This window comes from Periplaneta americana, chromosome 13, assembly GCF_040183065.1.
Source record: "Periplaneta americana isolate PAMFEO1 chromosome 13, P.americana_PAMFEO1_priV1, whole genome shotgun sequence".
Classification (NCBI taxonomy): Eukaryota; Metazoa; Arthropoda; class Insecta; order Blattodea; family Blattidae; genus Periplaneta; species Periplaneta americana.
The window spans coordinates 21,632,713-21,654,916 of NC_091129.1; the positions used below are offsets into that span (position 1 = coordinate 21,632,713).

The window sequence follows — 22,204 nt, forward strand, 5'->3', positions numbered from 1 at the left end:
CAACATGCTATTGAATATGACAAATATGTTGGTAATGAACGCCACAAATTAATACAACAACTTAAAGAAAATGTTTGTCAGGTACTCTATATCAGAGTATCTATTTGATATTTATATTGCATTATAAGTTATTATACATTTAGTAATATATAATTTTAAATTATACAAGTATTATGTTATATCACGGCGGCCGGGTAGCTCAGTTGGTAGAGCAGCTGGCTACGGACTGGATCCCAGGTGGTGACAGGATTTTTTCTCGTTGCCAAATTTCCAGAACGGCCCCGAGGTTCACTCAGCCTCCTATAAAATTGAGTACCGTGTCCTTCCCGGGGGTAAAAGGCGGTCAGAGCGTGGTGCCGATCACACCACCTCATTCTAGTGCCGAGGTCATGGAAAGCATGGGGCTCTACCTCCATGCCCCCCCCCCAAGTGCCTTCACGGCATGTGACGGGGATACCTTTTACCTTTACCTTTATGTTATATCACAGTACAGTATATTACAGTTTATGATATATCATATCATATCATATCATATCATATCATATCATATCATATCATATCATGTCATGTCATGTCATGTCATGTCATGTCATGTCATGTCATGTCATATTATATTATATTATATTATATTATATTATATTATATTATATTATATTATATTATATTATATCCTATCGTCTTATGTTATAAAATAATATATTATATTATATTATATTATATTATATTATATTATATTATATTATATTATATTATATTATATTATATTATATTATGTATTAACAGGATAATAATAATGCATTTAGTGAATCGGCTATGAGAATTAGCTACAAAATTTGCCACGAAATTGCAGGGGAATTGAAAACATTCAACGAAGGTGAATTCATCAAGCGATGTTTAATTATATTGGCAGATGAACTCTGTCCACAGCAAGTAGGGGAAGTGGAAGCCATACGCCTGTCTCGTAGAACCGTGGTGAGGAGATTGCAATATGTGCGTATGGGTTATGTAAATAAGCCTAATGATTTGTGTGTGTGCATAGAGCGAAGTTTATTCCATTAAATTAATAAGAGTGTTACAAAGTTTGTACTGTACAATGGATTGATGTAATATCCTATTAAATTATTATGTACTGACAGACTGAATGACTAGAACAACCGTGGCTCTTGTTATATTAATGCAGGGAAGGTAGCTGTAATGTGAGTCCGCCACTGCGTGAGCGTTCTGCTCTGGCTTGGAATTGAAGTGCCTTGCGGAGCGAGAGCAGCTCTGGCCGACTAAATGGAGCCGCTCTCATGCCCGGCCCTGTGTTAGATTATGACTTAAGTGGAAGATTCGGGGAATAACAGAGCTCATGATTGCAGATCGTTACATTATTTGTTCACATTTCGTTTGAACGGCCCAGCGACAGGGAGTCCATTGACTTCAATTCTATCTATGTATAGTGAAATTAGTTGAAAGTGTAAATAACATCACAATTATGTCTGGGAATGAAGAAGTACATAGAAATAGCTAGAGGGAAATTTTACTCGTAAAAGAAAAATTTCAACTCATCAAGAAAGAAATTATTCCTTTCCCCTCGAATGAGTCCATGTGGAATCACTAACATTTTTGTAATCTCTGACTCAGTTCCTGGAATTCCTAGCCCGTTCCTGGAATTACTTAGCTGTTCCTGGAATTCAAGCCCGTTCCTACAATTCTTTGTCACGTTCTCGGGCTTCCAGCTAGGTCATAAGTTGGTGATCCACCGACGTTTCGAGGATGTTTATCTTCCTCGTGTTCAGGGTTAACTGATAATTAGTGAGCAGTAGTAGTCTAAAATCTTTTAAATACACTCTACTTTGAAATATTTTTATTCAACAGAACTAGACTCTTGCCGAAGTTTCTAAATAATTTGCATTACATGACCAAGTTATTTTTTTCTCTCCTTTCTTTTCCTGTTTTTTCTCTCCCCTTTTATTATCTTAATATTTTACTTAATCGTTTGTATTGTATGCTATACTTACATACTTACTTATGGCTTTTAAGAAACCCAGAGGTTCATTGCCGCCCTTATATAAGCTCGCCTTCGGTCCCTTTCCTGAACAAGATTAATCCAGTTTCTAGCATCATATCCCACCTCCCTCAAGTCCATTTTTATATTATCCCACCATCTACGTCTCAGCCTCCTCAAAGGTATTATTCCCTCCGGTCTCCCAAATAACACTCTATATGCATTTCTGGATTCGCCCATACGTGCTACATGCCCTGCCCATCTCAAACGTCTGGATTTTAAGTTCCTAATTATGTCAGGTGAAGAATACAATGCGTGGAGTTCTGTGTTGTGTAACTTTCTCCATTCTCCTGTAACTTCATCCCGCTTAGCCCCCAGTATTTTCCTAAGCACATTATTCTCAAACACCCTTAATCTATATTCCTCTCTCAGAGTGAGAGTCCAAGTTTCACAACCATACAGAACAACCGGTAATATAACTGTTTTATAAATTCTAACTTTCAGATTTTTTGACAGCAGACTGGATGATAAAAGCTTCTCAACCGAATAATAACAGGCATTTCTCATATTTTTTTCTGCGTTTAATTTTGTCCCGAGTGTCTTTCATATTTGTTACTCTTGCTCCAAGATATTGTAATCTCTCTACCTCTTCAAAGGATATATTTCCAATTTTTATATTTTCATTCCGTACAATATTCTCGTCACGAGACATAATCATATCTGTATCCTATATAGTACTTTACTGCTATTAAACATTTTATGTCTTCTAACCCACATTATTCTCCTATTAGTATATTAACTGTATATTATATCTCAAGTGAATTAATCGTCGAATTTATCTCGAGCAGTTTATTTCTTATAAATTGTACATTTTTCTCTTATATTATGTAACTTTTCTTGATTATTTGTAATTTTATACTGTATTTTATGTAATCTTTGAGGTATCTTCTTTTGTGCTGTATTCTATTCTATTACATAACTATGAATTTCGTGTACATTATTCAAACCCAGTTCCATGGAAGAGAAAGTCTTATGGCTTTAAGTCTGCCAGGCAAAACAATACTACTACTACTCATATGATTTGCCTAATGATTTCATTTGGTATCTTCAGTAGTTTAGATCTTTACCGGTAGAGTGCAGTATCCATCAGTCCTTGGCCAGCTGTTATTAGAAAGAGGATTGCTTACTTTTTTTGTCTCTCCATGGTGTTTCTATGATCTTGTGAATCCATAAATTCAGGTGAGAAAGGGTTAATGGAACATAATCTGCCATAACTAGTCAGAAAATGATACGTCATGACAGTTCCTTCTGGCCTCGAATCCCATTGTATTTTGGATAGTGTCAGTTGACAAGTTGACTTGTAGTTATCTGGCTTTATTTTTGGTTGACTCAAGGACTAGTTGCCTGACTAAATGACGGAAGGTTCTCTCAGTAATTGGTTGTTTAGTGGTTGGCTGTCTGGCACAATGATTGGCTGTCTGTCTACCTAACTGACTGATGGGAGAATGGTTATGTACTGTCTGTAAACGTGGCGCTTGATTCCAAAAGGTATCAAATCCACATTTTTCGAAAAACAAGTAACAGATGGCAGCACAATCTTAGCTACCTCTAGAACGGACTAACCATTTCTCTCGAAAAACTACGAAATCATGTCTCCAGAAGTCACTGAAAACAGTGTTTTACAGAAGAAAATACCACACCCATGCTGAGTTTGATGCCAAAACATACCAAATCTCTAGCGTGTTCCTTTTGGTTCTCGACTTTGTGTCACTGATATGTCACGTGTCATGCAGAAATTTCATTGGCTCTTATGATGACGTATTAGTTGTTTGGATTATTGTGTCATTAACGAACTTCCATTTTACAATAATAATATTATAAACTCTGATTCTATTGTTAGAACAGAGGATGAGGATAACATTGATGTTGATTATGATAATTAGAACAAACATAGCCTCCATTTTATGAAATTTAATTGAGAATGTTTAGTAATATGTAGCCTATTTAATTTTATAATGCTAATGAATAATTCCTTTACATCCCCATTTATAATACTGAATTATTCCATGCCAATATCAAAGTAATGTTCTCCTGAAGAAAAAAGATTCTTTGTTAGAATCCATGGGTTATTTGTCATTAATAAACTCCAGTTTTACAGTAATATTATAAACTAGCCGTACCCGTGCGCTCCGCTGCACCCGTTAGAAATAATTACATAATTAAAATAGGACATTTGATCCAGGGAACATTCGTGTTTGATAGAAGGATAAATCGTTTAATATGTTACTTAATTTAAATTGCATCCAAATAATTAAAATGCGACCATTTTGGTCCAGAGACACTCATTTGGTGCAATGACAATTCCTTTAACATGTTTCTTAATTTTTATTACATGCAACCATAGTTTAATGAAGATTGACATAATTTAGATTTAATGTGTATATTTTATTTTACTTCTTATAAGTTTCTATTGAATTATGGTAATAACTTAATTTTAACCCTTGTTTTCTACGTATTCAGTAAATGGCGCTTGGCCCACTATGGTTCTGAACCCTTCAAATAACTTAAATTATATTATATAATATAATATAATATTATATTATATTATATTATATTATATTATATTATATTATATTATATTATATTATATTATATTATATTATATTATATTATATTATATTATATTATATTATATTATGTCAGAATTTACTGTAATAACATTATAGCATTATGTCCATCTAGAGAAACTACACTTTCCAATGGTTAAATAATAAATAATTATACAAATCGGTTAATTTAGCTTCCGATATTACTTCATACAAAAACAGAAACATTCTCTGTAGGCTATCTTTCATAGCTTTCGATTGTCGCTGTCCAAGGCCCCTTATAGACGAAGTCATTTGTATTTTTAATTCATTACACGGCCTTAGATGGCAGTTATTTTAATTTTAAAACTCATTTATATCATTAAAGAACAGTCCTATCAAAATTTTTCAAGGAATAAAACTTATCGCAAATTATGTTTAAAGAAACTTTTGTTATGTCACATTTTTCACAAAAATGAATAATAAGCGAGAAGTTTCGATTTATTTAATTCAGGCTCCCTTATAACCCCCTTTTAAATAATGTATTTTGAATGCCACATAGCTTAAAATCTAAGTTACAACGAACTTAATTTATATTCCAATTTCCATCGAAATCCGTTCAGGCATTACCGCGTGAAAAGGTAACAAACATACAGTCAGACAGACAGACAGACATACAAACAAAAATTTCAAAAAAGTAATTTTCGGTATCAGGGTGGTTAATTATATATGTTAGGACCAATTATTTTTGGAAAATCGAAAATTACCACAAAAATTTCGGCTACAGATTTATTATTAGTATAGATGTTGAGTCTGTTGTTAGAACAGGGGATGAGGAGGACATTGATGTTAATTATGATGATTAGAAGAACATACATACATACATAGCGTCGTAAAATAACCGAAAACAAAAATAACAAACATAGCCTAATTTTTTTAAAATGCAAAATGTTTAATTATGTATTCACTTTTACAGTGATAGTAAATAATTCCTGTATATTCTCATTCATAATTACCGAATTATTTCATGCCAATATGTACCTCATCCAATTGTGTTGCCAAAATGTACCAAAATCCAAACTAAAATCATTAATAACATCCTGAAAACGTGTGAAATATCTTAAATATATGTCTAAATATGAATGTTGATGCATAAAGAATAGTGATATAAAGCCATAATATACAGGGACATCATTTTATTTTTAACTTCAATTTTTATTGTACCTAAGTTTTTGAATATACTTCACTCCCACCCCTTCTACTAAGGAAGTTCCAACTCCACACAGAACCAAGACCGCAGATAGTAAGCAGTACGGAGTTACTGAGTATAGTACGTTCCAGAAAAATGTTCGCGTTTTCCAGTGACGAAAGAGCTTTCAATATTGAATCATATTTTCGCACAGGTACTGTCCGTTTGCCTACGTCGCATCCCGATTTCCCCCACCTGCTTCTGCTCGCCCCTCTGTAAAAGCTGGGCTGTCTTAGCTCTTTTCTGAAAACATTAATTTCTCTTAGGAATTGGACGTTTACGTAATATTATACAGCTGTTTAATTTAACTTAAATAAAAGGGCATCGTTAAGTAATTAACTGTCATGTGATTTCCTCTCTTTCTACAATCCTGCGGCATAACCACTTGGACGGACAGTAGATAGCATGTCTGAGTAATTTTATATTTTCGGGTCGGGCAGAAGTGAAGATTGAATTCACAGTACGTAGAGTAGGTACAGAATTATTTCAACATGAGTTACTAGTACGAAGGACGAAACTGGCAATTGGGATTAGGTACAATAGTCTATAGTGCGATAATATGCACAAAAGAACTGAAGCCTGTATCGAAATGAACGGCCACCATTTTCAAAATTGTGTTTAAATATTCATATTATGATTATTTTTCAATTTAACTTCTTTCTCTATATTGTACGCTAATGTGCTGTAGACAGTATACACTGCATAATGAATACGTTCGCATGGATAACTCACTTCGTGAGCAAAAACACTTATTCTTAATACAGTACTGTACTTTGATTAAAGAAAAACCTAATGAAAATTATCAAACTCAAAATCGCGATATTTCCTAGTTTACGTAAATGGATGAACTACTTTTCTTCCATCCTATACCTAGTAGAGTGATTTGTGTTTTACGTCAGTATCATCGAACTCCAGTCTTGGAGGGGGGAGCAAGCGGTTTTTCCGGTACTCTAAAGGTATAGACAGGTTAATATTAAAAATGTTAGTACAAATAAAATGATGTCCCTGTATATATATATATATATATATATATATATATATATATATATATATATATATATATAATATTTTTTACAGCTATGAGCAGTTATTTTCATTCCCTGTAAAATTAGATCTGTTGGATTTCGTACCTTTTGGAAGCGAGCTCCACAATGTCCTCTTTAAAGACAGATAATTCAGTATCATTACCTTTAAAATTAAGGCCTTTACCAACTCTGGAAAAGACTATACCAAACACACGAGTCGTCACTGCGTTTGTGAGTGTGGCAGTCCTGTTATAGAGCGATTTATAGAGCCCCGCGTTGATGTTTCATTAATTCAATAGTCGCGTCGCGCCATTAGTATCAGTTTGCGCACTCAGTTCAACTGTATCAGGAATTACAAGATAATAGTTATCAGCATGAATATTAAAACTGCATCAACATATTTGCAGACACACATTCATTTATTCGGTCATTCGCTGAAGCAATTTGCTGGTGGTTTGTTAAACCTGCACTAAACATATATTCTCGCGCGTTGTAGACCGACTATTAGGGTTTCAGTTTTGTGAACGAGGTCAAATCTCCATTTTAGATTTGGCAGCAGTATTTATTCGTTTTGCACAGGATTTACGAATAAAGAACATACAAGTTAACCAGATTTCTTTCCGTTGTTGGTTGTTTGTTGTGAGAATATATATTTTCGTAATTATATCTGTCGCAAATTTTGAGCATCATTTAACGCAATGATTAAGAATGTGAACTTCAAAATTTCTAATTTCCATTCCCATTTTTATTAGTAAATTCTGAATACTAAACATCATAAATTGCGTGAGAGAAATAGCTAAGTATACGTGCCGGAATCATAATAGGAATAAAAAAAAATTAGAAGAATTACAGGCAAAGCTATTGTGATAAATACCAACAAAATACAAAGACATGCTTGGATAGGGTTCCCAGAAATATTGGAAAGAAATACGGGATGCTTATTACTTTTCACCGAGTAAGTTTAGTATGCGCATGGACAGGGCATATAGCACGTATGGGCCAATCCAGAAATGCATATAGAGTGTTAGTTGGGAGACCGGAGGGAAAATGATCTTTGGGGATGCCGACACGTAGAATGTGTTATGTTTTATTTAACGACGCTCGCAACTGCAGAGGTTATATCAGCGTCGCCGGATGTGCCGGAATTTTGTCCCGCAGGAGTTCTTTTACATGCCAGTAAATCTATTGACATGAGCCTGTCGCATTTAAGCACACTTAAATGCCATCGACCTGGCCCTGGATCGAACCCGCAACCTTGGGCATAGAAGGCCAGTGTTATACCAACTCGCCAACCAGGTCGACCCGAGACGTAGATGGGAGGATAATATTAAAATGGATTTGAGGGAGGAGGGATATGATGATAAAGACTAGATTAATCTTGCACAGGATAGAGACTGCTGGCGTGCTTATGTGAGGGTGGCAATGAACCTGCAGGTTCCTTAAAAGCCATTTGTAAGTAAGTAAGTTAGTTTAGTATGCGCACCCATCACATTATGCCAATCTTTCAAAGTGTGTGTGTGTAGTAAAGTTTACTAAACAAACACTTTACTAGATTAAGTAAACAAATAGTAAACAAAATTGTTAGGGGGCATATTTGCATTAAGTTTCAGCTTCTTTATGTAAATTGCCTTCAAATTTTTATACCAAGTCATTACAGAAAAGCTACAAAATAGACTGAGTTACTCACGTGACAATATTCTTATAAATCAATCCCCCTTGACCTTGCAATATTTCTCTGAAGAATTAATTTCACTTAACAATTGTTTATTTTGAAGAATCGTGTATGAAAGGAACACAATCCTCACTAAATAATGGTTTTACAAGAAGCATTGATTTTACTGTTTTTACAGAAAATTTATTTTCCTCATCAGTCCTTAGAGCTTTCATGCGAGAAAATAATCTTTCGACACACGCATTTGTTCCAGGGATACACATAATGAACTCTACTGCCCTCTTCAAATTTGAGAGTATTCGTTCATTACTTTTAAAAAGATCCACCCAGACTTCATCTAAACGTTTGGTGTTGCCATCACTCGCCTTCAGAAATTCATAACTCACAATAATTGTTTCATAACAGCCCATCTACAATGCAATGATGAAGTGCGATGTGTGTAATGTGTAACATAGAATAGACATTGTAGCTTTTCCATTTTTTCTAAGTTTAGAACTCTAAAATACGGGACGGAAAGCTATCTCGAAGACTTTTCTCGGGACAACGGGACGCATTAGCGAAAAACCGAACGTCTGGAAACCCTATGCTTGGACCACGTAGGATGAATCAACAAACTGAAACTACCAAACATAATATTTAATATTAACCGACAAAAACATTGAACAGAGGAGAACCTGTTAAGGGAACCAGGTAGTGATTAGGGGTAAAGAAATCATATCTTTTATTTTGTGTTTTAAAAAGGTCAAAACTTGCTCTTTAAAACAATATAAATATTGTTGGGGTATTTCTGCAGATAAGCCTTTTAAATGGCCTCTTTAAATTTGGCGGTGTATGTAATTTATATATTCCTCTTTATTTAATCAATAAGTTGATATTTTTCAAACTTAAATGCATTTTTCTCTGAAACATCTTACTCAATTTACATGAAACTTTTACAGTGTTTTCTGCAGCCTGTGTTCTACATAGTAGACCTAAGGGTTTAAGAATATTACACACATAATACGAGGAAAAAAAAATATATATGCCTTGAAAAAATTGCAAATAATGTTAAACAAATTTCAATATTTTTTATGTTTCACTAGGAGTGAAATATTTAACTAAATTCTGGTTTAGAATTTACAATATACATTACTAGATAAATTGAAAAAATACAAGGTATATGAGTGAAGATGGTAGAAAGTAATGTGCACCTGAAGAATGAGGTACACTTAGTGAAGAGGGAAATCAGGTTATCAGTTAGGGCCTTTCTTTTGCACTTGGATAAGGAAGTAATTAGTTGTCTTTTATACCACTGAATTCAGAATGATTGATTGTATAAGCATAGAAATTTTTATTCCATTCTGAGCACTGAAAGCCTAGAAATATTGAACTAAGCTTGTGTACTCAAATTTGTTAATTGCACAGGCATCACTACCCACTCCCTTTAAGAAACTATGACTGTAGAGTGAGACCAGAATAAGACATGCTCAATAACTACGAAATTCCTGATGTGCGAGAGAACGGGCGAATAGAAAATGCGGTATTGCGCAGTTATCGCGTGATTTGTGGATACAAATGAGCTCTCATCCCCGCTGGCAAGCCAAGCTGTGCTCGCCCAGTAGCTCAGTAGGACTCTGTTGTGATGAATATATTCAGTTGAACAGCATGTGTATAGATCAGAATTAGACTTTTGGGTACTCCATCGTTCCCTGGAGCTTGACATTTCCAACGTTTAAGAAGTACATATAGGTTCAATTATCAGGACAGATAGGGGTAGCCTACTCTATAGGGCTCGTTACGCCAGGCTAATTCGGAAATTCGAACAACGGTTTTAATTCGCGAGGAAAAAAAATAATAATGTTTATTTATTCTGGTGAAGTTAAGGACACCAGGCCTTCTCTTCCACTAAGCCAGATCTACAGGTTATTTCAGAAATACTTTGACAAACATCGGGGTCATGTTCTTCATACCAAAACAAGAAAAAAGTTCATATAAACATATGTCCGGAACATCTGTTAGCTATTGTCAGTTTGGTAAAAAATGTTGCAATTTTAATCATTCAGAAATTCATAACAAAGGTTCAAAATGTTCTAATCTTGCTTACACACTCGCATGGACTCCTTGGCAACACATAGCCATCTAGGATACAATGGGTGCATCAGCAGACTTGTGTCGATAACATCATTCGATTATCTAACAAAATGAATATTATTATCGGTTACAAATTTAAGTTGTTGGATTGTACCTCGAAACGCGTTGAACGTAAATTTTCATTGTTATGAGTTGGGAACGGAATTTGGAGTAGTAAAAGCTAGTATTGGCATCTACACAGTCATTTGTTTACAACCCTTCATACCAAGTCCTCCCCTCCATGACATACTCGCACATCTCTGCACGTCAACAACAGGTGAACGGGACAGTTGTCGCATAAGAACTTCAACATGCAGGTTTGCAGTTCAGCGTAGTGAAGTGCATGTACAATGCCGAAAGTGAAACCAACTAACAATACAAAATTGAAAGACTGTATTTGTAAAAGCTAAGATCGAGTATCAAAATTCAGGAAACAATTCCCTAAATTATCGCTTCCCCCATGTCCAGTTCTTAAGAGATGGGGGTCATGGTTAGAAGCTTGCAATAATTATTATTACGCACATTACCTCCAATCTGTGAAGAAAGTGGTCCAGTGTTTCGCCTGCGATTCAAATATGCCAGGAACTGCTAAATGATAGAATAATAAAAAAAATCATGGATATTAACTCAAATGTTTTATATTTATCGGATGCCATTATTCGATTAGTACAGTCAGGAGTAGAACTAGTTGAACAAATAAATATTATGAGGACTATTGTAAATAAACTGAGAGCAGTAGAAGGTGAAGTAGGAAAACGTGTTGGTGAAAAAATGAACAGAGTTTTGATTAAAAAATGATAGGTACAGTATTCTCAGTCGGATTTCAGATGCACTAACAAACACGTGTCCCAATGACGTCATTCAACATGTGGATTTAATTGACGTATTTTGTTTCAAGTACTCTCCAATTGTCTCTGCAGATGTAGAGCGGAGTTTTTCCAGGTTAAAAAAATGTCTTTCCTTGCAAAAGAGCAAAATTGTGTTTAGAAAATTTAAAAATGATATTTACAATTTATTATAACAAGGCACAGCAGGAATAATTGTTTCATCACCAAAACATAGCATTAATTGAAAATACCATTTCGTTTGGCTCTACATTTTGTTCAACATTTAATGATACTCTATTAGGCTATGTTGTAAATATTGTAGTATTATATATATATATATATATATATATATATATATATATATATATATTCTAAATACTGTAGTGTACGTTGTGTACATATTATCATATTTCATGATATTGTAAATAAAGGTTCTAATTTAGCACGCTCCTGACAGAAAAATACACATATTCAGAGTCGAGTTCCATACAGAAAACAACTACCAGCCATCAATATTTCCACTGACACGCGAGGACGCAGAGATTGACATTTAATTATGTATATTTGTATGTTGTTTAATGGTGTCTTATGCGTTGCCAAGAAAAACACATGTAGTTCAAAGTGAAATGCAGATTATGTATGTAGGTCACTATATGTCATTAAACTATTCCATTTGTTTATTCTGAAATACGTTTATAGCACGTTGCGTGTAAGTTTGTATGAAGTGAACTGTACTCCTCCATGCTCTGTGATGCAGCTCGCTTGACAGTCACTGATCTACGAATATCTATACTAAGTTTCACCATTCTTTATAGTACTCCAAATCCCTTTCCCTAGTTAAGAGTTTCTGAATTGATTAAAGTTGCAACACTTGCTATCAAGCTGACAATATCTAACAGATGTTTCATTATGTTGTTTCATTAATAACCAAAAAACTAAGGATTTTCAGACATATGTTTATATGAATTTCTTTTCTTATTTTGGTGTGAGGAACATGCCCCCAAGGTTTGTCAAAGTATTTCTGAAACACTCTGTATATACGGTACCTTTAGTCCACATGAAGTTTTGAGATGCCGAGTATACTTAAATGGGAGTTTTACAAAATACCCCATAACTAAATTAGTCGCAAAAGTTTGTGCAACAGACAATGCTAAGTAGAAAGGAACTTAATTGTAAACATGTTCCTAATAATAATAAACCGTGACGCGACATTCCATGAAGGATGAAGGCCGACCATCCGACTGCTGGACTTACGTCCACGTTACTCAGCAAAGGTGAAAGATAATCCAACCAATAAAGAGGCTTCGTTTAGTTAGCATAACGATTCCCCCAGCCGTTATAGCTGGTTCTGAAAGCCGGATTTCTCTTAGTTCCTAAAATGGGCACCGCTCTCATACACTGGCCGAAATTTCATGATAAAGGATAAATTATCATATGAAATACCATAAACCGTGCTTCTAAATTTTGTTCTCCTTCATGTAAAGGTTATTATCCTCCGGAATTTCATAATTAGGCCGCAGAACTTCGGACAATTGCATGTATTTATTGATTTTGCATATTTAAAAAGTAAAAGCGGATCTTAGCCGATCACGCTTTTTACGTTCAAATAAAGCTAGCTTTATTTTGCATAAATGCATATTTTTTTTCAATTTTAAGAGCATATATATTTTTATTTTACTTTTTAAGTGCATATATTGACATATTTCCTTGTTTTGCCTTATCTAATTTCAAAATTTCTCTCTGATAAAAATCATAATAAGTTCCAACATAAACAAATAGGCCTATTATGTGAGAAGTAAAACTAATAATTAATTAGTGTTGGAGACATGAAATTGCTGCGACTACAATGGATATTTTTGCCTAGTGCATAAGTTTGGTTGTTTTCTACTTTAACATGAAGCTAGCTCTGTGTACATAATAGCCGTGATAAGTAAGTGTAATGTTTCAGGAGCCATAGCGAAAATACGCTATTTATTTATTTATTTATTTATTATTTATTTATTTTTTATTTATTTATTTATTTACTTATTTATTTATTTATTTATTTATTTATTTATTTATTTACTTATTTATTTATTTTTTATTTATTTATTTATTTTTTTTTATTTATTTTTTATTTATTTATTTATTTATTTATTTTTTATTAATTAATTAATTTATTTATTTATTTACTTATTTATTTATTAATTTACTTATTTATTTATTTTTTATTTATTTATTTATTTACTTATTTATTTATTCATTTACTTATTTATTTATTTACTTATTAACATATTTACTTATTTATTTATTTACTTATTAAATTATTTGCTTATTTATTTATTTACTTATTAACTTATTTACTTATTTATTTATTTACTTATGTACTTATTTATTTATTTCATCAGTCTTTGTTCACGTCATGGCGGATTAGATGTATTCCAGTTCTTAATCCGCTATCACTCTCTATACAAATATAACACAAACTAATACATAATGAACTTATAAGTATCCTCCTCTATTCACAATAATAATAATAATAATAATAATAATAATAAAAATAATAATAAGTATACCTCTTTTATTTAAAACTCCTACTTTAGCTTACTCATTTTATGCTCAATCTCTTAAGAATTATTCTGTTAACTTCATTGACTACTCTTCCTAGTTTCTCATCGTGTGACTACTCAACATTTATAATTCCATATCCGTTAGAGCTTTGACTTTCTCTTCCCATCTAATTTTATCTCTAATTTATGCAAATTTCTGGCGTTTAGGTGACCATTCATTTTTTTATAAGCTACTATAGCGTTTATTTGTAGAAATTTGTTATCCACCCAACTGTTTCTCAAATCATTCGTTGCCTGACACTTTAACGCAATATGCATTGCGTCTTCAGCTAGACCACACAAAGGACATTTATCCTTCTCTACGTTCCCTCTCCTATTCTTGAGTCTCCAGATACCTAATCTCCACCATGCCATTCCCGTTCTCTCTTCCCTTGAATTTAGTCTGACATATTCTTACTGTTCCCAAAACTGTGTAACCTCCCTATAGTATTTCAGTGATCCTAGGTCTTTAATATTACTAAAAATATCTTGTCTCGTAATTTCGTTTGCCCTCTCTTTCACTATTCTTCCAATATTTGTCGCCTAGATACCATTCAGACTTTTACTCTGATTTCGTAGAACCAAAAATGAATGTATTTATAGTCTACACCTACGACAATCGTCACGTGTTGTTGAGGTCATGAAATTACTGCAACGACAATGCTGCTAATGCGCTCTGATTTCATAGAAATAAAAATTGCGACAATGAAGTCAAGTGGAGTGTAAATTTTCATTTCAACAAGTTCTACTACACAATCAATAAGTGAGAAGAAATTGACCAGAAACTTGGAAATATGTGCCAGTAACCGGATATTTTTTTCTATTGTACATATATCATGCACTGTTGGTAAAGAGAAGAGTCAGGGTCTTACCCCTAATACGTAAAAAAGAATCTATTTCATAAAGATTTATTCGTGGCTATGGTTGCTTGATGGCAATTATTACTTTAAATAAATTATTTGTGCTATTAAACCAAAAAAATGAACCTATAAATTGAAATTTTTGTTGAATATATTTCAATTTTAGTGCTTATTTCAGTAAATTTTTCTCCATAGTTGCATGCGTATTTTCATATTTTTAGTGCATAAATTTCCGTGGTATATTCATCATTAGGCTTCGTATTCCAGCTACCTAAAGACTGAAGTTAAAGACACATTGGGTATATAGTGCACTGAACACAGGTAATGCAACGGATAAGGATATAAACAAACAGTTCGTCGTTGCGTGTTCGTGGAGTACAGTCAACTCCCGTCATTCTGAAGCTATACTAGTAAACACATGCTTGAGCCGTGACGTTCATTTTCGTAGTGATCTTTGCAGTGAATATTAACGTGCATTCGTAACTTACGAAACTTGAACATATGCGGATGTCGCTAGAAATGCAAAAAATTCTTTCAATAGCACATGACGTTATTGGTGTATGATGTAGTGCAAGATATTCCTATTGTTTGTTATTTTTTCATGTTTTATTACGATATTGCATGTCGTTCATCACTGAAAACCCACTCATTTTATATATACTTTTCTAGAAATTCCCTAAAATATAGAATATTTAATTCATTAATTGGAATCTTGGCACTGAAAAGCATGGTAGGCTACACAAATCCATGTTAAACGTCGAGTTAATATCTTCATAATTTTCAGATTTTGATGGTACTGGTTCTTTTTTATTACGTTCAAGACACTTTCTGTGCCTTTTGGTATTGCAGTGTCTTTCAGTGCACTGTTTTTGTCACTTTTACGTTTATTTTACACAATTTATATGTAATTTTGTATATATTGATAGTGAAAATATTAGTTCTAATATCCTCAACTAAGCCCTGCAATATTACACGCTTAAGCGTCTTACCCAAGGCATTTTACCTCTGCAATGAACCTTCAATCAGCCACAAAGATGTAGTTATTTAAATAATACGACTAGTAAGAGCAGTGATCGATAAGACTACTCACTATGACTGCGTCCCGGTTCTGACTTTCTAGAGAAAGAGGGCAGAGGATGCGTAACTATTTTGCATACGAACGTATTTATACCTGCGCTGTGACGTCACATATACTTCGAATGAGGCAACTTCATTCCAGTTTATAGGTAGCTGGAATACGAAGCCTATTCATAATACACTAAATACTTCGTAAGATAGAATGTTTTATTACTTAAAATAGTTACACTAATAATTATAAAGAAATAATGTGGAAGTACCATTATCGAGAAAAAGTAAGATTCTGAAAGTCTGTTCGCGTCATAGTGTATGTAAAAAAATTGAAAATTATGTTTTATATAACGACGCTCGCGACTGCAGAGGTTATATCATCGTCGCCGTTGTGCCAGAATTTTGTCCCGCAGGAGTCGGGATGGTACCCGCTGTAGGCGCTGTCTCAGCGAGATTGAAACTCTTCCCCATATCCTTGGCTTCTGCCCCTATAGTGAGGCCCTTCGCAACATCCGTCACCATGCTGTCCGTTCTATGCTGGCCGAGGCGCTGAAGGAAGTAGGGTTTACAGTCCATCAAGAGGTGCAGGGACTAGCGACACAAGGAAGTGTTCGGCGAATTGATATCATTGCCATTAAGAACAACTCGGCATACATTCTCGATCCCACCATCAGATTTGAGACACATCCAGATCAACCGCATGAGGTGGACAGTGAAAAGAAACGGATCTATGAACCAACAATCCCGTTCTATAAAGATAAATATAGCCTGTCCCACACTGATGTAACAGATCTGATGGTGGGAGCACGAGCTACCATACGCTCCTTCTTTGCCAACAAATGTAAAAACCTGGGGCTGACACACAGCATTGTGAAGGAAATAGCCATTAGTGCCCTCAAAGGATCGGTTCAGATATTGAGAAATCATTTGTATGGTAGTGATAATGGAAATTTCAAGTTATCTTAACCGATGGCTGTTGATTGGTTTAGATATCAATGCCAATACGTAAATCCGTACTATTATTTTTCTCGCGGTATATGGCATTCATATGATTCTAACCTATCTGATGATATTTTTCTCCCTATTTCTTAACTGTAAATGAGCACAAACGCTACTTAGGTGTAAATTTTTCTGACATTTTGTATATTCGATTCCCTCATCGTTTCAAATGCATATCATTTTACCTTTTAGGTCTGTTTCTAAATTATATGTAATATGCTTTGTCAAATCTGGCAACCTTTTCATAAGGGAAGCTAACTTTCTTCTACTTCTCTACATGCCCGTAAATCTACTAACATGAGGCTGTCGCATTTAAACACACTTAAATCACATCGACCTTAACTGGGATCGAATCCGCAACCTCGAGCATATAATGCCAAGGCTGTACCGACTACACTACTGAGGCCGACTGGTATATGTATTTTTGCAAATTATTTTCTTGTTGTTTAGCAAGGATTTTGAAATTTCTGTTCCAGACTGCAGTGAGAAAATTTTGTGAGTCCAGGAATGGGAGATTGTGACTTTTGAAATGGAGGGAATTTTTAAATATTGGAACTGCGTATAATTTGGCAAACCTTTAATGTTGTAATAATTGCAATTAAGCGTGCCACAATTAAGCGTGCATGTGATTTACAATTCCTATTTCTCTTGTTTCAGTTCCTCCCGAACATCCGAAAGTCATCGATCACTGGGGGCGCCAACTGAACACCACTGTTGGTCCTCACAACGAGGGGGATGACGTCATACTTACCTGTAGAGTTATCGGTGGTGAGTAACAAATTAAAGTAATGTTACACCAATTGCGACAGTTTCTTTCAAAAAATGGAAATATAGGCCTACATACACGCTTATAAATTTGGTGCTTTTAAAGATTTTGATCAATTTTTATTACTCTACGGCCACTTCCAACGGACTCCTAACGAATATTCACACGTTTATCACTGAGATTGTGGCGCTGGAAATCATTTTAGAACACTTTTATCTCAGCCACGACACATTTCAATTTTTATTGTACAATATAAATGCAATTATCACTATAATGACACAATAATTCTTGCAGATAACACAGCTTCACTTCACTTCCACTAGATGACTCTTGAGTACCAGCAGACGCCAGGCTATAGGCGTAGCAGGGATGCCAATATCGGCAAACGAACTGAAACTGTGAGGAATGTTACAACAGGTGTGCTAAACCTTAGGAATGTTACAATACGTGTGTAGCACGTTAGATTAGTTTTTTTTAGGTGTGTAAGATAATATGAATGGTTATCACAGTTGGCGACAGTGCAATCATTCTCCCACTCCACCTCAAATAACGTCACAAAGACGGAATATGGCCGCCTTCTTCCTTCAAGTACGATTATTTTCCTATATAAGTAAGGAACCTATTTAGGGCGGGTTGGGTGATACCACAGCTCTCCCAGTGATCACATCGAGTTTCTACTGCTCCATACTATAAAACTAAGGCATTTTCAGTGTTTAATTTCCTATACTGGCAGTACAGTAATAAAATTTCAGTTGGTAGAGCGTTGGTAAGTTAAACCAAAGGTCCCGGGTTCGATGCCCGGTCCCTGAACAATTTTTCCCTCGAAATTATTCAAATCTACTCTACAGGGAGTTATACCTGAAAGATTGATTTGCATTAAATCAAGACGTTTGAGATGGCCAGAGCATGTAGCACGCATGGGCGAATCCAGAAATGCATATAGTGTATTAGTTGGGAGGCCGGAGGGAAAAAGACCTTTGGGGAGGCCAAGACATAGATGGGAGGACAATATTATTAATCTTTCTCAGTTATGTTTTTCAATGTATAATCCTATCCCGAAACTGCATTCGGACGTATTATACTGGTTTTGTAGTAACAAAAAGCAAGCCATAGGACTTCTAACATTTTTATCTTAACTAACAATATATAGAGAAACCAATTTGTGATGTGTATATATAAACACACAAAGACATATCAATATTAGCTTCCTTTCTCCCTATGGATATTTCTGCATCGTTTATATCAAAGGCCGTGGAGATGTTGTGTTCTGTTTTTGAAATACTAGTACGTGGGCAACATTAAATAAAAGACACACAGAAAGGATTTGCCCTTAAACTTCTTTCCCCTAGAATCCCAGTTACACACGATTTAAACAATCTAACGAACCAGACAAAACTGTCTCATAAACGAGGCCACTACATGAACGTCTGCTTCAGCTTCAACTGCGCTCCATGCGGTGGTTATTGGAACTAACGAAGCATCTCTCGTTATAAATATCCCCGTCTCTTCTTTTCCCTTTCTCATGGTCACGGTTTCGGATTCCAGCGGAAAGCGGTAGAGATTTTATGTACAAGGATCTGTCGAACAGTTTGTACAGAGAATTCCTTTTCTGTTTGAATAAATGTTGCCAAAGCTAACTGCCTGACAAATCAACAGTTCTTAGCTTGAGACTGTATAGAGCTTGAAGAAGGGGGCTTAGTCTTTACCATTTGGAAAACTGCTTTTTGTTATATGATGAAGAAAAGGAAGGGTGCAGGAATGTAGTAAATTTAAGAATATACTACGAAACTTTCATTTGCAAGAAGAAATGTATTTGCTATGGCATAAAGAACCTAAAATGGTTGAAGAACACTTCCTTATAAAGGCTTATATTATGTGTGATTTTTGCACTAATAAGAGGTAATGCGATTTTTAAATGCCATAATTTAATGAAGACTAATAAGAATTCAGTGTTTAAAGATTATATCCCTAAGTCTAAGTAACAGATATTATTCATGACTAGGGACGAGAGAGAGAGGAGAGAGAGAGAGAAGGAGGGAGGGGGAGAGAGAGAGAGCTGCCTGAAACTCTAAGGCAGCCGTGGCGAAAAGGCCATGGTGCGCCGAGCCACTGTGTAAGCTGCAACGTGCATAGCACCTATGGAGGGAGGCGGACAACCGAAGGGGAAGTTAATGTTTAGGACGTGTAACGAAGAAAGAAATGAACAAGAAAACATAGGACACATTATCACAACCTAAAATTAACTGTCTTCAGAATGTCTCTCCGACAAAGTTTCAAAATCAGGAATTATGTCACTTACTGCCAATCGTAGTTGATCACGAAGGTATTTGTCTGTCAGTCGTGATCTAAATTTGATTTTTACTATTTTTAATGTTGAAAATAATTTTTCACAAACGTAAGTTACAGCGAACATGGCTTCAACAGAGCAAGCGAAAGAAAGAAGCTTCAAATATTTATTTTTTTTTTCAAATATTTGAAAAGTTCAATATCTGTCAAGTCCTTACATCTAGCTTTCATTTAACGTCACATTGTAAATCTGTGAGTTTAAATTGAAAATCTAACCGCATTATTCGTACATCTGCTGTAAAAGAATTGACGTACAGAGATGATAATGATGATAATAATAATAATAATAATAATAATAATAATAATAATAATAATAATAATAATAATAATAACAACACTTAACCTTTTAATGTTTCATCAGTAACAAGTAATAACTTATAATGCCGTTTTATGTTATACAACCGTTTTCCTAGTAATATTTGTGAAGAAATCATATATTTAATATTTTCATCATATTGTAAGCAAAAGAATGCATCCTCCCATCCTACTTGAACCTTTCGTTTTTTATAGAGGTACATGGTTTCGAGAGAGATATTGCGACGATACGCCACTCGCAGGTCAGAGACAAATATACATGGAACGGAGTTTGACTCCAGTGAGTGAGAGGGTGGGGGTTGTAGATAAGAAGCAAGAGAAAAGCACTGCGAGCCACAATGTGCTCGTGAGTCGCATTTTCGCCTCGGCTGCCCTAAGGCAAAATCTGTACTTTGCAGTGCAACATCTATGGCTCCCTTGCTTTCCTCAAGGCACTTTCAATGACTTTCCAAAATATATTTAGCACCGGTACTTCGATACAATTGATGTCATTGACTCCCTTCCACAGAAGCAAGTACCAGGACCTATGGATGAAGCCGTCACATTAAAACTATTCACTCAATATCTTTTCTTGTCAGATTTCTTGATTTCTTTTGTGGTCTAGTACACAGATTACCATCCCTACTTATTCCACCTCCTGTCCTCTACTCAGTTTTCATTCTGTTTAATCAGTCGTTACCTGCAGAACGTAAACAATCAGTGGCGACCAGTTTACAGAATATTTCAAACTGGCACTGTATACACTACCAAAACAGAGCTACAGTGAAAAATAGGAATATGACTATTTTGTTGTTGAAGTAGATAATACAGGTAATTGTATATTATGTTCCGTTCAATGTCGCCATATATGGCCATTGTAATATAAGAAGTCATTCCAGTGCTACCCATGATAAAGATTATGAGAACACAAACTTACAAATACGTAATTATATAAAATTGTTGTTCTTTTCCTTATTGTTTGGAAATTTTTTATTATTTAGAATTTTTTTAATGTAATGAATAACAAAATGGTTAAACGATTTATTACTAACAGTTTCATAAAAACATTAGTGTTGATATTCTGTGATTTGATATCATATCATATAATACATATATCATATATCATATCAGATCATACATATATCATAAATCATATATCATATCACATCATATATCATATCATATCATATCATATCATATCATATCATATCATATCATATCATATCATATCATATCATATGAAGAGTTCGCGGGAAAAACGATGAATGCCACAGTTTTGTTAAGGTTGATCTCATTATCTAATTTAATGGATCACTACGAAATTTAATGTTGCTATTATGAAAAATGGCAAAAAAGGAGAATTATCACCATGTATACAGTAATCCTTTCCTTTATTTTCTATAGAAACAGCACTACTTCTTGTAGTTATAGACTCAATTAAATCATTATCTAATCCTTAACAGAAATGTTACATTCATCGTTTTTCCCGCGAACTCTTCATATATCATATCATATCATATCATATCATATCATATCATATCATATCATATCATATCATATCATATATCATATCATATGAAGCGTTCACGTGAAAAACGATGAATGTCACAGTTTTGTTAAGGTTCATGTCATCTAATTCAAAGGATCACTACGAAATTTAAGGTTTTTCTTATGAAAAATGACAAAAAGGAGAATTACCACCTCGAATACAATAATCCTTTCATTTATTTGCTATACAAACAGCACTACATCTTGCAGTTATGAACTCAATTAGATCATTATCTAATCCTTAACAGAAATGTGACATTCATCGTTTTTCCCGCGAA

At 34.4% G+C, this 22,204-nt stretch overlaps 1 protein-coding gene across 1 annotated transcript in view; it reads left to right on the forward strand.

Annotated features, from left to right (window-relative positions):
- The window catches only part of LOC138712641 (neural cell adhesion molecule 2-like), a 1,205,141-nt gene that overhangs the window by 258,293 nt on the left and 924,644 nt on the right, over window positions 1-22,204 (forward strand). The window contains exon 3 of the mRNA XM_069844609.1: window positions 17,630-17,740. Coding sequence (XP_069700710.1) covers window positions 17,630-17,740 — 111 coding nt within the window. The remainder of the gene's footprint in view (window positions 1-17,629; window positions 17,741-22,204) is intronic.